At 43.6% G+C, this 12,383-nt stretch overlaps 1 protein-coding gene across 1 annotated transcript; it reads left to right on the top strand.

Annotated features, from left to right (window-relative positions):
- Positions 1 to 5,701: 5,701 nt before the first annotated feature.
- On the top strand, positions 5,702 to 6,640 carry LOC308571823 (olfactory receptor 10A4-like; the record flags this gene model as incomplete). The annotated part of the gene is made up of 1 exon (XM_081167440.1): positions 5,702 to 6,640. The coding sequence occupies one exon, from the start codon at positions 5,702 to 5,704 to the stop codon at positions 6,638 to 6,640; it is 939 nt and encodes a 312-aa protein (XP_081023566.1).
- Positions 6,641 to 12,383: the final 5,743 nt, after the last annotated feature.

Below are 12,383 nucleotides of genomic sequence, written 5' to 3'. Positions count from 1 at the left end.
TGGTTTGAGTGCTGGACTTCGACTGAGAGAGACTTGGCTTTAAAGTCTCACTCAGCTTCTGAGTGTTTTCTCTCATCTAAACCTATCACATTGGATAAGGTTGTGAGAGCCAAGTACATTGCCTGAAGCAGCTCGTAGTTAAAAAAATGTAATATCTAAATAGAATTGTAAAGTTGGACCTGGGATCTTTGGTATGAGCCACAGCCCTTCCCGATACTAATTGGGAAAGTATCAAAACTAGAGTTGGGGGGTTGCTGTAGGAATATCCCTAAGTGTGCAGTATAAATAATACTATGATTGGTCATACTACATAACCAAGGGATATAAAATGCAGACACAGCAGTGTCTTCCTGAGGGAGATCCATTTGGCCAATGTGACTGATGCCTAGGGAAAGGCCCAATTGCTTACAATAGAGAGCAGCTCCCTGTAAATTTGTATCCGTAAACTAAGCTTCAATGTTTATTAGAACATGGCTGTGCAATTTACTTAGTAGCCAGGGTGCAATTTCCCTACATCCCTGCTTACTAAGTAACCTTCAACACAGCTCAACACAGAGCTGGCTCATTTACTGTTATGTATGTATTTAGTTAATTAGGTAGGCAGGCAGATAACTTTATATACCGTTCTATATTTCAAAGAAACCTCTGGATGATTTGCATGATCATAAAAGCATCATCGAAAAATACAAAAAAATATTATTATTCCACATTTTATAGACGTGCAAAACACTTGAATGAAACAACCTCTTAAAACAATAGCATAAATGAAAACAACTAATATATGTGGACCATAATAAGTACTAGTAGTTCCAAAATGTAGTAATACAAGAAAGATAACAGTCCCTATCAACCAGGTATGCAAAAGTGTAGCTTTTAATGTTTGGTGTTCTTGTTGTTGTTGAGTGGTTTCCTGTGTTTTTGTTGGAAGCTGCCCAGAGTGGCTGGGGCAACCCAGTCAGATGGGTGGGGTATAAGAAATAAAAAGTTGTTGCTGTTGCTGCTGTTGTTGTTGTATGTTTAAAGGGAGCAGTAGCAGACAAACCTGCTGTCATCTCCCCAACTTAAGCTCACACTACATGGTGAGGCAAAATTACACACACTCTTCCCTTAGAGCTCCCTGCTCTCACCATGGAGCACCCAGAGGCACCTTTGCTGCCTCCAGTGACCATCCTTGGTAAATGCATATATTTACATGATTCATTAAAAACATAAATAAACAGCGATGCATGGTGATGTGGCAGTTGTGGGACTCCAGAAGATACTGTCAAAAAGTATATGGTGGCGAGAAAGACCTTGACAGAGAGATAAAGGTGGCCAGAGGATTGTTGAAGCTGGGTGGATGAGAAAGAAACAGGAAAGCCACACTAATGACTCTCCCCATATCACCCCTTGCCTTCAGCCTCTCCCATTTCCCCCCATCATTCTTTTATGATAACCCCTTTTATGCAAGCACCTTCCTTTCACTACATCTGCTATTTTTCTCATTTAGATAGTGCTTTAATGTGCAAATGCAGCACACATCACATCAGCAAAGAACAGAATACATGTCATTAGCACCACTTCAAGAATTTTAACCAGAACACTTGATCCCATTGGCATGTCATAAACAAAGCCAGGCTCTGGATCAGGGTTGCTAATTGCTTCATGCACTACTTTCTACATAGGTTTCCACAGGCCTCTGTTTTTTGCGCGCGCACTCACGCACGCACACATTATTGGTGGGTATTTGATCGGTCAGTACAAACTGGAACCTGCAGTGGACTGAAGTCAAAAACCAACCTTCAGCACCATGGAGAGCTGCCCTGGAAGATTCACAGTTCAACCTTCATATTTGGCATGCTGGTTCGCTCAAGTGAAGGTCACTTCTCATCATTTAAATTAATGAGCCTAAGTTGTCTATGTCCCTTAATTTCAGTAGGTCTACTCTGACTAGCATTGGACACAGCCTATTATTATTATTGTTGTTGTTGTTGTTAATTATTATTATTATTATTATAGCTTCAGTTTTCAATCTACGCATACATTCGTTAACTTAATAGATGTCTGGTGGATTTTCTAAATGAAGCAACCACACTACAACTTGCACAATGAATGAAATGCAAACTTTGTGCCACCACACCCTCACCTATACACATAAATCTCAGCTGTAGGGTCCAAATAGGATCCCCCAGTCTTCTCTATCTTAGAGTTTTCCCAAGCTACACCTCCTCTGCAGCTACATCCTCTATCCCAGACCACACCACTCACCAGCCCTATTTTTCACCCTCGTTGGGCGTGCTTGCCTGGCTGGAATGTATCTTTCTACATGTATCTTTCTCCTTGCTTCCCTGGATGGATGATAGCTAGGCATGTAAGCATGTTCATCGTAACCAGCTCGCTGTCCAAAGGTAAAATTTGCAATCATTGCTCCATCCACTTTTACCCACCACTGGCATGTAGGGCCTGGAAGGTTGCTTGGGAAGGAATGTGACCTTGGGTCACTATTCCCCTGCCATACACAGAATATGTCCAATTCTTCCCTTGCCTAGCTTAAATCAGTGACATTCGTTCTCCTCCTTTGTCATTTCCATGTGGGAATTCTTACTGGAAACTGCAATTTTCAAAGCATGCTGAGGATTCCTAGAAGGACCCATTAGACTCATATTGGAATTACAAGAAAATTCTTTGCATCTCTTCATTTAATTTCTCTAGAGGTTAATTAAAACTCTCCGTTGATTCTACAAGGACAGTGCTCAATTGATCACTTTGGAGCTTCGTCCCTGTAGCCCGGTGTTCAATTTTAGATCAGAAATCAACTTGTAGTAGAGAATCACTAATGCAATCCCTCTCAGAAGACTCTGAGGCAGCATCCTCAACTCCCCATGCTACTGAGGGTAAATATTTTGTTTTAGAATGATGCTGTTATTTAAAATGATCAGACGGTGAAGCTGAGTTAAAGTTTAAGTGAATTTTTATCGTAAGCCAACAATTAGTATTAATCGTAAGCATGGTCGCAGCCTATCGGCTATGAGTACCATATGGTAGTAATGACTGCTGCTTATGTGTCCTAACTCTGTTGTGCCAGTGCTTGTCTAATGAAACATGCATTTGTGAATTTGCAATCCCCACATCAGTGTTCCCATCTGTGAAATACCCACCCACAGGATCACCTCACAAGTACTGCCTTTAAAGATGGTTGAGAAAGTACAGGAGCCCAAACACTGATTTGGGGTCAGGCTGTTTGAACATATTACGCAAATATTGTACCACTTGTGGCCAATATGAGAAGAATAAGGAACTTACTTTATGTCAAACTAAAAGACAAGTGGTTCCATCCCTTTTTCAGAATAAGTTGTGCCCCTTTTCCCAGAAGTTTCACCTTTTCATATAAATTTTATCAGAGTTCAAGGACACATTTCAGCCAAGCAAAAACAGTTGCGGTATGAAGTAGGACCTTAAGCAGGGAGGGCTGGAGGAGGGTGGCGGTGGCCCAGAGAGGGTCCCTGGGCCTGAGGTTCCCCACATCTGACCTAAACTCTTTTAAGGACAGAAAATTACAGAGACAGACATTTTCATGACTTTATCAAATGCCATAACTGAAGGTGTCAACCCAATATTAATTGAATGAGAGTTCCACAATTTGGGGCCACCACTGATATGGCCCCCATCTCTCACACTCACCAATCTAACGAATTCCAATGATACAGTACGAGTGCACTGGACTGATTGCTGGATATCTTAAGGTTATTGAGTGTTTAAAAGTTTTAAATTGTGTTATTTTTATAATGTCGCTTATATTGTTTAGTTTACATATATTACATTTGCAATGATATTTCCCTGAAATGCCAGATAAAAGATCTGTGTCATCAATTAATTAAACACCTTGGAATTTAAGTGATGGGAGCAGCGGATAATATTGAAGACATGGCAGTGAAAAGGAGACCTGACAGAATTCAAATACAAAAGATTGACTTTCTGTAGCTCCAAGCATGGGGGGGGGATGGAACTCTGCCCATCAATTTTGTATGGTTCATCATCACGCTGACAGGATGTCTGCTCAGAAACCAAATACTCAATGGATTCCTTCCCCAACCTTCCCCCTGCCATTTGTTTACCAAATCCCACTTCAATTAACAATGCCTTTGCCTCATGGCTTTGCAAGGAGAAAATCCACAAGGTCCCTTTAGAATTCTGGTCCCGTGGACCTAATGGGAATTTAAAAGCCCCTTTTCTAACCATGCTTAGTACCATGATGTCAGCAACCAACAAAGTATCTGAAGAAAGATCTTCTCCAGATATATACTAACTGAAGCGGCATTGCAGCAAAAGAATCTTCAGTGCTTGGACTTCCCAATGAATGGTGCAGAAGTTCCAGTTTTGATGCAGTGGACATTTGTCATCTACCTGAAAATTATCAGAAAGCTAAAAGAAATGTAAGGTCTATTTACCATAGGTTACCTAAGGGTGTGGTTGGTTGGTTGTTTGGTCGGCTGGCTGGCTGGTTCCTTCACTCATAAAAGGAAGGAGATAGTGTTTATATGGTTTTTAAGTAATTCTGTTTTAAGTAATTTAAGTAATTGATCAACGTATTGTGGGGGGGGCTTTTGTTATGTTGTAGGTAGCTATTGCATAATTTGTTTGTGGACATGGTTACATGTTACAGGCCCGAGGTGACTGTACATTAGTGGAAGTTTCCATTGTTGTCTCAAGGAGATGGTGTAAAAAAACACTTTAGGTTTACGAAATATTTTAGCACATGACCTCAAAACTCTCCAACAGGGATCCGTACTCAATCAATTATTTATTAGGTGATCACAGACTTACTAAAGGGGTGAACCTGGAGTTCACTGGAGTCTTCCTCACCATCTGAACCAAGCACTGATAGATCAGTATAGTTCAAATTATTTTAAAGGTGCCTAGAATACAAGAGAAACCACATTTAAATTTGAAAGGAGCAATTATGACAAATAAGCCTGAGAGCCGGACAAAAGGGAATACTTATTCACACAGTGCATTGCTAAGCTATGGAAATCGCTACCACAAGGTGTGGCTTTCAAAGGGTCTCAGACAAATTCATGGAGGATAAGGCTCTCCACACTGGCCTTATGGGTGGTATGGCTCTAAATACCAGTAGCTGCGAATCACAAGTGGGGAGAGCTCTGCCGTGCGCGTATCCTACTTGTAGGCTTCCCATTGGCTGGTCACTGTGGGAACCGGATGCTGGATGAGAGGGGCCTTTGGTCAGATCCAGCAGGACTCTTCTTATGTCAACAAGAGTTGATCGTAGGTTAGTTGAAAGACTGCAAAGTCACACAAAATGCGTTGTTCACAAATACTAAAACTGTTACCCCTTGCATATGTTTCCAAGGGATTGGTTCCATTGAACTCAGCAAGACTTACCTCTGAGTAAAAACAAAAAAATCAGGATGTAAATCTTCTATTTGACATACCTAAGGCACTTGAATTACAGGCTGGTGCCCATTTTGCAAGCATTCAATTGACGAGTGACCTCCAACATTCTGGACCCAGAAGAGGGCAGAGTGGGGTGGAACTGGGGGCAGAACAGGGTGTAGCAGGGCGGGTGGGCTTATGTGCATTCCGCCAATGCACATGGGGGCCACGAACACAATCCCACACAAATCAGGGGTTGCCTGTAATTCTAACCCTCGTCTCTTTATCTGCAGCTCTTGTTATGTCTCCAGGAACCCCTCTGGATGATGACATGAGAAGAGGCAACCAGTCCTGTTTGACTGAGATTGTATTTTTGGGCTTCTCAGATTTCCAGAGCATGCAAGCTCTTCTTTTTTTGCTGGTACTAATATTCTACTTGGTGGCATTAATTGGGAACAGCCTGATATTGATCATCACGGTTGCCGAGCCAACACTTCACACACCAATGTACTTCTTCCTCCGGAACTTGTCCTTTTTGGAAATCGGCTACACCACATCCATCATCCCGAAGACGCTTGAACATTTACTGTCAGAGAATCAGACCATATCCTTTGTAGGCTGCGGGATTCAAATGTATTTCTTTATTCTCTTTGGTATTACTGAGTGTTGCCTTCTTTCTGTCATGGCATTTGACCGCTACGTCGCCATCTGTAAACCCCTGCAATACTCCTGCATTATGAGCCCTAAAGAATGTGCTCTGCTGGCTGCTATTTCATGGGCCATTGGTAGTTTGGTGGCTTTGGGCCAGTCCATTTCTATATTTACTCTTCCCTATTGCGGCCCTAACAGAATCAGCCATTTTTTCTGTGACATTCTGCCCGTTTTGAGACTGGCTACCACCGACACCTTCAAGAATGAAGTGGCAGTTGCTACGGTAACTGTGTTCTTTATCCTGGTACCATTTTTGCTCATCCTGTTGTCGTACATGCTCATCATCGCCACCATCCTAAAGATGCCTTCAGCCAAGAACAGACGCAAAGCCTTCTCCACCTGCTCCTCACACCTCATTGTCGTTTCTCTTTTCTACGGAACTGTCACTTTCACCTACGTTCGACCCAAATCAGTCTATTCCCTAGACAGCGACAGGTTCCTCTCTCTCCTCTACACAGTAGTGACACCATCATTCAACCCAATTATTTACAGCCTGAGGAACAAAGAGATAAAAGCTGCTTTCAAGAAATCAATAGCAAGCAAGGAAGGTCTTTCTTAGATAATAATCTAGCTGTATCAAACCAATTCCATTTATCTGTTGCACTGCAGCAGGAATCCATTGATACTGCATTTTCAAATTGTTTTAACCTGCCCAGGGGCTTTATAGTGAAGGACAGGTAAGAAATTGAGATGATAAGAATAGCAATAACATTTAAGGCATTTATATACTACCTAATCATTAGCATCTGTAAGGGGTGTACATAAAATAAATCACACAGAATAAACCAATAAAACTGAACAGGTGCCTGAACATTTCCTTAAAACACCTGCTGGAATAAGGAGATCTTTGTCATGTGCTTGAGCTTCAGCATGGAGGGTGGTTAAATAATAATGCTGGGTGGGCGGGTGAGTTGCAATGCCTCTCTGTTCCCTTTCCTCCACCTCCCCGTGGTTGCCAGCGATGACTCCAGGCTTTGGGGAGTCCTGGGAGAAGATGCTCTGGATGGATCCCTATCTCACTCACTGATATCCTCATTGCCTACTCACTTGCCTCCTCTCACCTCCAGCCACACAACCACCCAGAAGCAGCATAAGGCAAGTGGAGGTTGCTGCCCTATTGCTTCACTAGTGTCACTGCTTGTAGAGTGATGGTGATCAGAAAGTGACAGTGAGCAACAAGGGTTAGCAGTGCCTCTTCCCTCTGGAGTGTGGGTCTCAGAAGAAGCCCAGTGATGCTGACCTCTGACACCAGTCCTATGAGTTTCTCTTGGATTTAGGAGTGGGTGGTTGATACTTCCTTGCTGGTTGGTTTTTGTTAATTACATTTATATCCATCCTTTCGTATCCCGTTGGTATGCATGGCTGGACACATCAAGGAAGCATTTCAGTTAAACATGTTGCAAACTTTGCATGAGAAATCAGGTTAGCAAAAACGGGACTCCACAACGCCATCCGGTGTCACAGTGTTGGAATGCATAAACAACGCATACAAAGCGATGTCTCTTTGCCAGTGTAGCTGAGTCCCATGTTTCTTCCATTTCCCCATTTCATCCTCGCAACAAATCTGTGGGGTTAAGTTAGAGATAGTGCCCAAAGTCACACAGTGAGCTTCATTGCTGAGTGGGGATTTGAACCCTGGTCTCCCAGGTGTTAGTCTGACACTCTAGCCATTGCACCACTCTGCTTTACAGCAGTGACCATTTTGCATGCGTTCAATTGACATGTAACCACCAACATGCAGGTCGTTTTGGACTTGGAAGAATGGGAGCAGAACAAGGGGTGGAACGGGGTGTGTGTGGAATAGGGCTTATGCGCACTCTCCCAATGCACGGGGGCTAGGAACACAACCCCCATGCAAATTGGGGCTTACCTGTATTATTTATTCCCTATGATGCATAAGAGCATAACTACATGTTAGGGAAAATCGAACTCAAAGAGGGTATGCCGTTGGCATTGGTTGATTCCTCAGTTCAGGAAGGCTCTGCACTGCAGCTGGGAAGTCCGCTCCACTTCACTGTGGGGAGGAGTTGTGTGGCCACCCCCTCTCCTCCGGGGGCGGGGGGACAAAGTCCCACGTTGCCCGCAGGAACCTGGCCATGTCATCGCCCAGCCGGCAGGAGCTTGAGTTGGTCTGCATTGACAGGGCTCCCCCTTCCGGTGGTTTACCCTTACTGGACTCCCTGAGCAATGGGCAGGAGTCATATAGTCAGGTCCATTCAATGCCTAAGTGAATACTGCTCACAGTCTGAATCAATAATGTTGTGGCCAAAATTTGCCCAATAGCATTAACATAATATCTGTGTCCTGGTGTCTTGCTGCAAATGGTGACCAGTTATGTATTTAACTTTTCATCTTCTAGGAGCCAGGCCACTGCAATGGGAAGAAATACCTTAATACTGGGTTAGGAGCTGTTGGGATCTGTGGATACTGCCTCATGTGGTGAGCCACTGAGCTGCAGGTAACAGCTTCTCAGTGATGCACCCTGAGGTCCTAGACTCACTCCTTATTTCCAGGCCACTGGATCCCCCAAGGCAGGAAGACATATAACTGGCTTCTTATTTCAACAGAACTTTGCTCAGGCAACACAGATTTTTATTATTTTGGTCACAGACCAGTTCCAGCCCACATACAATATCAAGGAAGTCATAAAACACGAGAGATACATTTGAATTTGCAGTTAGGTATAACAGGGACAATACAGATATAGCAACAGTTTAAAAATATATAAATTAAAACTTAGTCACCAACATAGAACCTAAAATTATCATTTAAGGCCTTAATCATTATGATAGCACAGCTTGTTCCCTAAGTTTTATGGCAATCGCACAGAATTTGGCTACCCTTAATGTGATCTCAGGGATTTTAGACATTGAAGTTTGGAGCTCAAGCAACATGGTCTTCCAGATCTCTGGCATATTGTTGTACCCTTAGTTGTGCTTTGGACTATCCCCTTGACTTTCCTCCAGGCCACACTTTTGGTTGGCCCTACTTTGCATCCTCTTTGAATGCTTTTTCCAGACTCAGGTTTGTTATTGAACAGTGATAATCTCTGTTTTTTGCATGCATGGATGTGTTTGTATTCTAAACCTTTGATGATTGCATTGCTGGAATGCAGCATACTGTAGAAAGTTCAAAGTCCCATCAGTTGCTCTGCCTATTTTTCACCTCTTGCCACTGCTGTCATGGGAAGGTTTCCCACAAGGGGAAAGCCACTTCCGAGCTAGAGAGGAGGTGGGGTTGCGGGCCCACCCCCTCCCCCCGCAAGAGCAGGGGAATCCTCGGGCGCCAATACCTATCAATTCCTGTAATCAATAAAGTTGTGGCCTTTTACGCCCATTAACCTTAAATAATGTGTCTGGTGTCTTCATTTCACAAGGAGGGAGGGTACTTGCCACGCAAATAGTCCTTGTGCGAAAAGAAGTTCTTTTCTCCTTGTGTTCTAGAAATGCCCTTAAAGTGTGCTTTCGTATCCCCTGTGGAAAGTGAGGGAAATAATGAGTCAGAAGGAGGAATTGCTTGAGGGGAAGAAATACAAATAGTTTCCCTTTCCTGAGACTATTAAGGAGAATGAAGCCTAAAGAAGATTGGCGAAGCTTGGAGAAGTCCTTTAGCAGTAAGCGAGAGCCACACTTCTAAGACCAGAAGGATGAAAATTGCACCCTGGAGAATATAGTAGCAGACAAAAAGATCAGGCTGGTGAAGGATCTGGAAATTAGGGGCAGAACTGCGCAAGAAAGGAAGTCGTTGAAGGAAGATATAGCTAATGGCTCCATAAGGAGATAATGTCACAGGAACCCAGTGACAAAAGCAGGCAGGAATGGATATTTACTGATTGTGAGTGAATCATCAGGTGGGCTTTGAAAAATGCACAGCCTTGTTTCGTCACCGCCTGTGCCTCTCATCCCATCTGCATCTATCTAAGGCATTTGTGGTTTTTTGACTTCTGATGCTATTCATCTTCAGTTCTTCTCCACAAAGTACATCTCAGCAGGAAAAGACAACTAAGGACCTCCAACCCCCCACACATGCTTTTCATTTTCTTGTGTAATGGTTAAGATCTTGAGATATGAGCTGAAGTCAAGCACATCAGGCAAAGACATGGGAAAACAACTCTGATGTGGGTGAGTTTCTCCCCCTACACTCCAAGATCCAAACATCAACCATATTAAGATCCTCCTTTCAGAAGTGACAGTTGTTGAACAAGCTGTGTGTGTGTGTGTGTGTGTGTGTGTGTGTGTGTGTGAGAGAGAGAGAGAGAGAGAGAGAGAGAGAGAGAGAGAGAGAATATATATCCCACCTGTTCTCCAAGGAGCTCAAGGTGGTATTCATGGTTCTTCCTCTCTCCATATTATCCTGTCAACAATTCTGTGTGGTAGGTTAGACCGAGAGATGGCAACTGGCCTAAGGTCACCAGTGAGTGTAACAGCTGAATGAGGATTTGAACCCTGGGCTCTCAGGTCCTAGCCCAGCACTACACCACACTGGCTCCATATGTGTGACTCAGAATGCTGTGAGAACGGTGTTTGTGTGGCTTGAGAAGAGAATGCAGAATTCGTTGGGATCCAGGACTGGGAAGGACACAGCTGTAGACTTTCCTTGAAAGGAAGGGCATATGTGATGAATGAAGGGTCAAGGGTGAAAGAGGATCCTGATGAAATGGAACAAACTGTGGCATAGAGCAGACTGCATTGTGTGATCTGACTTTTGGGTGTTCCTGTCTTCCAAGTTAAGGGTTCTTTTGCCTCCAGTCTTGTGATCAGGGCTGGGCATTCTTCCACAGCAAGTAAGGTTGAATTCTGCATCCTCTGTTAATCAAATGCATTTGTGGCTGCTTGATAATTTATGGGTAGGTTATGGGGAGGGTTGAGTGTCTCAGTTAGGTATGGAGCAGGGGAGGAGAACCTCAGGCCTAGGGGATGAATGTAGCTCTCCAGGAGGCCTCTCTATCTCACCTAGAGGAATGTCCCTGGTCTTCATACTCTTCTCAAGTGCCCCTGCCTGCTTGGAACCTGATGTCAGGTAGCAGATGTTGTGGAGTTTGCCTGAGTTCTCAGAGAGCCTGTGGACAATACTAGATGGACTAACAGTTTGATTCTGTAACAGGTAGCCTCATATGTTCATACGAAACCCTGACCCCTGAAGCTCAGCCCCCTTTCAGTAGCTTACCAAGTATGCACCTTGAGGACTAGCTACTTCCTCCTTATTTACAAAAACAAACAAAGCAGAAACAATGCTAAAATTCATCATATATACAAATAGCGCTCTCATTTTGCTGAGCACTTGTCCTTATGTAGCCAAAATTATACCATCTGCACATAAGAGGGAGGTATCAGGAGGCTTAGGGGAGCCTCAAGGTTTTTCTAAAGCTACAATTTATTTTTTTAGGAAAAAACCCAAGTAGGGACCATTGCAAATAGTCCAATTAGGACTGTGCATGCTCTGTGACCATGGAGTATTGTTGGACCAGGGGTGGGGGATGGAAAACCAGGTGGGTTGGCCAATGGAATGATTCTGAACATGAGCACATTTTGTTGCCAGTCCCCACTCTAGGACACCGACCTTGAATAATTCTATTTATGTTAACCCACTTACTCATTCCTTTGATATGCAGTCAGAGCCTATGCAATGCAAGTGTTGAACCATGTACACCAGCAGTTCTCAACCTGCAGGTCCCCAGATGTTGTTGGACTACAATTCCCATCATCCCTGAGCTCTGGCCTTGCTAGCTAGGGGTGATGGGAGTTGTAATCCAACAACATCTGGGGACCCACAGGTTGAGAAAGGTACACAGCCCTATGTATAGCTGAAGGCTTGCAAGAGAGAGCTTCATTCATTCATTCTCTCCTCTCCAGCCCCACACTCATTCTCTTAAAGGTGTCATGTATTTGATAGACAAGGACCACCATTTTTGTGTGCAGAATCCTTGTAGAATCCATGCATTGCTTACAGAAGGCTATGGGTTCAATAACTGGTATCACCAGTTACAAATGATTGCTGGTAAGATAGTTGGAAAGGCATGTACCTGAGACCTTAGAAGTCCACTGTCAGAGTCAATAATACCGGGCTAGATGGACTGATAGTTTAAGGCTGTGCTGGGGAGTCCACCACCTTTTAGGTGCTGTTGGACTCCAACTCCCATCAGCCTCAAACAACTTGGCCAATTGTCAGGGCTGATAAGAGTTGTAGTTCAGGAGTATTCAGAGAGTTACAGGTTCTTTGCCCCTGGTCTAGGTTACATTCATATGTTCACATGATCTTTCTAGGTTCAAGCTACCACTATGAATCCAACAGACTTCGGAAAC

This window comes from Podarcis bocagei (assembly GCF_964188305.1).
Source record: "Podarcis bocagei genome assembly, chromosome: 13".
Classification (NCBI taxonomy): domain Eukaryota; kingdom Metazoa; phylum Chordata; class Lepidosauria; order Squamata; family Lacertidae; genus Podarcis; species Podarcis bocagei.
Note: the sequence above shows the minus strand (reverse complement) of the source record. Positions and strands in the feature narration are given on the sequence as shown.